The sequence below is a fragment of the Phaethon lepturus genome, unplaced genomic scaffold (genome assembly GCF_000687285.1).
Source record: "Phaethon lepturus isolate BGI_N335 unplaced genomic scaffold, ASM68728v1 scaffold28142, whole genome shotgun sequence".
Taxonomy (NCBI): Eukaryota; Metazoa; Chordata; class Aves; order Phaethontiformes; family Phaethontidae; genus Phaethon; species Phaethon lepturus.
In genome coordinates this window covers 303-3404 of record NW_010523021.1, presented here as the reverse complement: position 1 = coordinate 3404, position 3102 = coordinate 303, and the positions used below count along the sequence as shown (strand labels likewise).

Here is a 3102-nt window from a genome sequence, read left to right as displayed (position 1 = left end):
CACGCCGCAGAGCAAGCACGCGGCACCCGGGTGCTGCAGAGGGTGCGGGCACAAACCCCACCGGCCGCACCCCCACCCCTGCGGGGCTCTGGGGCAACGCTCCCGCTTGGAGCAGAGGGAGAACCAGCAGCCGGGGGTACCATTTCCAGCACAAACATGTTCAGAGGGCAGCTCCGCCCGGTGGGCTGCTGCTTTTGCTGTCTCTGTGAGCCCCGGGATGCACCGCAGGTGTACAACTCCAGCTCTGCCACCCTGAGGTCCTTTTCCCTCTAGCAGCCTCTTCTGCCCTCTTTCAAGCCCACTTTCATCACCAATCTCTTCCTGGCACCTCCAGTTTTCCTTGCCTTGCCCCCTGCCCGCCTGCTCACCAGCATCTGACAAACAGAGAGAAACCCATCTCTGGAGCTATACCGGTTTCAGGTGCCAGCGGCACAGCTGGGCTCTGCAGTCAGCCACGCACCGCTGCCAGGAGCCGTCCCAGAAGCAGAGCAGAAGGGTGCAGAGAAATCCAAAAAAAATCAGGGTCTAGTAGCCATAACACACAGTTGCATCCTCCTCCCAGCCCGGCCAAGGGATGGCAAAGAGCTGACGAGGACGACGGCCACTTACGCCAAGGCAAAAGCCACCAGCGCTCCCACCACCACGATGAAATCCAGGATGTTCCAGAGGTCTCGGAAGTAGGAGCCGTCCTGCAGGATCAAGCCCTGATCGATCATCTGTGGGGATGGAGGGAAAACGGTGAGAAAAACAGGCAGGGAACAAGCAGCTCAGCCGTTAAGTGGAAGTAGCCGCAGGCGGGATGTGCTGGGGACAGGGACAGCCCCGCAGACCAGGTGCATATCAAGGAGCATCATATTTTGTGAGCCTGGAGACTGATAAAAGTGGTGCTGAGCATCCTCAACTCCCACCGCTGAGAACCTGGCTTTAAAGTCTCCATCATCCAAATTTAGGACCAGAACCGAAAAACCGAGCTATTTCCCCCCCGCTGCACGGACGCTGCGGGACGCAGCATCCCCAGCGCAGCCAGCCCGCAAGGCCCCTCACCTTGATAACCATCTCGAAGGTGAAGACGCCGGTGAAGACATAGTCGAAATACCTCAGAACCTGCAGAGAGAGGGCATGGGTCTTCCGCAGCTGGCTCGCTGGCACCCCCCAGACCCCGTTACCACCCTGCACAGGGGCTCGCCTGGCTCAGGTGCAGACCGAGGGTAGGTTTGCTTGCCCCAAACCCAGCCTGGTCCCTAAGAGCTCAGGACAGCCATAAACCCAGCCTGCGCAGGCAGGAGAGAAACAATTCCCATGCGTGGTGCAAGCAGCTCTGAAATCATGCTGTGAGCCAGAATCATGCTCCCCCATACCAGCCCCACATCGGCATCTCCCCAGCTTAAGGGAGATCAGAGCTATTTCCAGGGTTTCTAAAGGAAGAGGATGGGGAAGAAGTCAGAAACCGCGGTATGGTGCAGATGCTGCCACCGGCTGCCCTGATCCATGTCCCACATGTGCCCCACCACGGAAGCTAAAATCCTACAGGACCTCTGCCTGCATTGCCCGCGGGGTGGGGGGAGCAGGGGAGGTTTGCAATCACTTTGTTGCGGTCGGAGTTGGTGAGGACGGGATCCTCCGCCGCGAGGGCGATGCTGCTGGCGGCGATCACCAGGAGGATGCACATCTCGAAGTAGCGCAGGTTCACGATGTAGTGGCAAGCCCTCCGCACCCTGCGGGGAGACAGCCCGCACCCCAACCTGTGAGCCCCCGGCATGCCCCAGGCGTGGCCCACGTGCAAAACCCACCCCACATCGCCGGCTTCCAGAGCATGGAAGATGGGCAGCAAAGGCTGAGGAGCAAAACGAGGGAGCCCACGGGTGGGTTGGGCTTGCTGACCTCTTTCCTTGGCTGTCCCAGCTCCCCAAGACACCCTACAGCCAGCCAGGGAGAGTCCCTGAGAAACTGGGGTGCTTATTCTTCCTGGCTGCCGGAGCTGGGCAGAGCTACAGGGGAGCAGAAAACTGCAGAAAAATGTAACAAGCATTGAACAAAAATCACAGCTAGCCATCAGCAGTCAGGAGAGAAAACCACGAGCGTGGCTGGCACAGAGGGAGAGCGCTGCCGGGGCTTGGGGAGCACCGTGGCTGGTTATCCAGGCTGTTTGGGAGATAATTCAGCCCCCTTCCCAAGGGGGACTCCCTGTTTTCAGTGATGTCTGGGGGTCCTTCCCCTTGCAGCCCTCCCCAGCCCCAGGCTCCTACGGTCCCAAAAATGTCTCACGGGTTGGTGGTGCTGAAGATGAACATGGAGCTGTGCGGCACCATCGCTTTGCCCGTCTCGCTTTTCTCCTTCTTCCGCTTCTTCTTCTCCATCTCCTCCTCATCCTCTTTGGTCTCGGCCTCCTTTAAGGGGCTGGCTTCGCCGTCTGTCTTGTTGCTAACTGCAGGAAAGCGAGAGCCTTTGCCCGGCCTTGCACCCAGACAGCACCCTGGGGTGTCCCTGCCAGCCGGGCACGTGCAACCCCCCCAGGTTTCTGCTTTGCATCCCCGTGCTGTTAAGGGGAGAGGGACCAGAAGGGAAGAAAAGACACGAGCTGCCGGGATGAAGCAGATAAAAGGGGTTTTAACCCCATTAAAGCACCAGCTTTCGTGGTGCTGTTTAATTAATAACGCTGTTTAAAGCGGCTCACCTTGACAGCAAAGATGCTGTAAAGGTCTGAGCAGCAGCGAGCTGGGCAGAGGCTGCGGACGCGTTCGGAGAAACGGGGGATGCGAGTGTTTTGCCCGGGGGGGAAGGAGGGATCAGGCAAAGGGGTGGGGGGGAAGGAGATGAGAAAGGGAGAAGCTCCCCAGGGGACAGCGGCACATCAGCATGGTGCTGGGGCTCCCCTGCAAAATGGGGGTGCTGGAGGGAGGTGCCGTAAGAAGCAGCAAGGAAAGCTTTCCCCCCCCGGCCCTGTTGATGGATGTGGTGCAAGCGGCTTTCCGTCCCACCCAGGGTCCGCGAGGGCCGGGGAGAGGGGCTCAGGAAAGAGAGACAGGTCCTCACTCTGTACCACAGCAGAGTCATGGACATCGATCATGATGGTGGTGCTCTCCATGGCCTTCTCGGTGTTGG

At 59.4% G+C, this 3102-nt stretch overlaps 1 protein-coding gene across 1 annotated transcript in view; it reads right to left on the bottom strand.

Annotated features, from left to right (window-relative positions):
* The window catches only part of LOC104616859 (voltage-dependent R-type calcium channel subunit alpha-1E), a gene marked incomplete at its 3' end in the record, with an annotated part of 19470 nt that extends 16374 nt beyond the window's left edge, over positions 1 to 3096 (bottom strand). Inside the window, exons 1-5 of the mRNA XM_010282012.1 lie at positions 3034 to 3096; positions 2266 to 2425; positions 1586 to 1715; positions 1045 to 1104; positions 610 to 716 (exon numbers count right to left, since the gene is read on the bottom strand). Coding sequence (XP_010280314.1) covers positions 610 to 716; positions 1045 to 1104; positions 1586 to 1715; positions 2266 to 2425; positions 3034 to 3085 — 509 coding nt within the window. The remainder of the gene's footprint in view (positions 1 to 609; positions 717 to 1044; positions 1105 to 1585; positions 1716 to 2265; positions 2426 to 3033) is intronic.
* Positions 3097 to 3102: the final 6 nt, after the last annotated feature.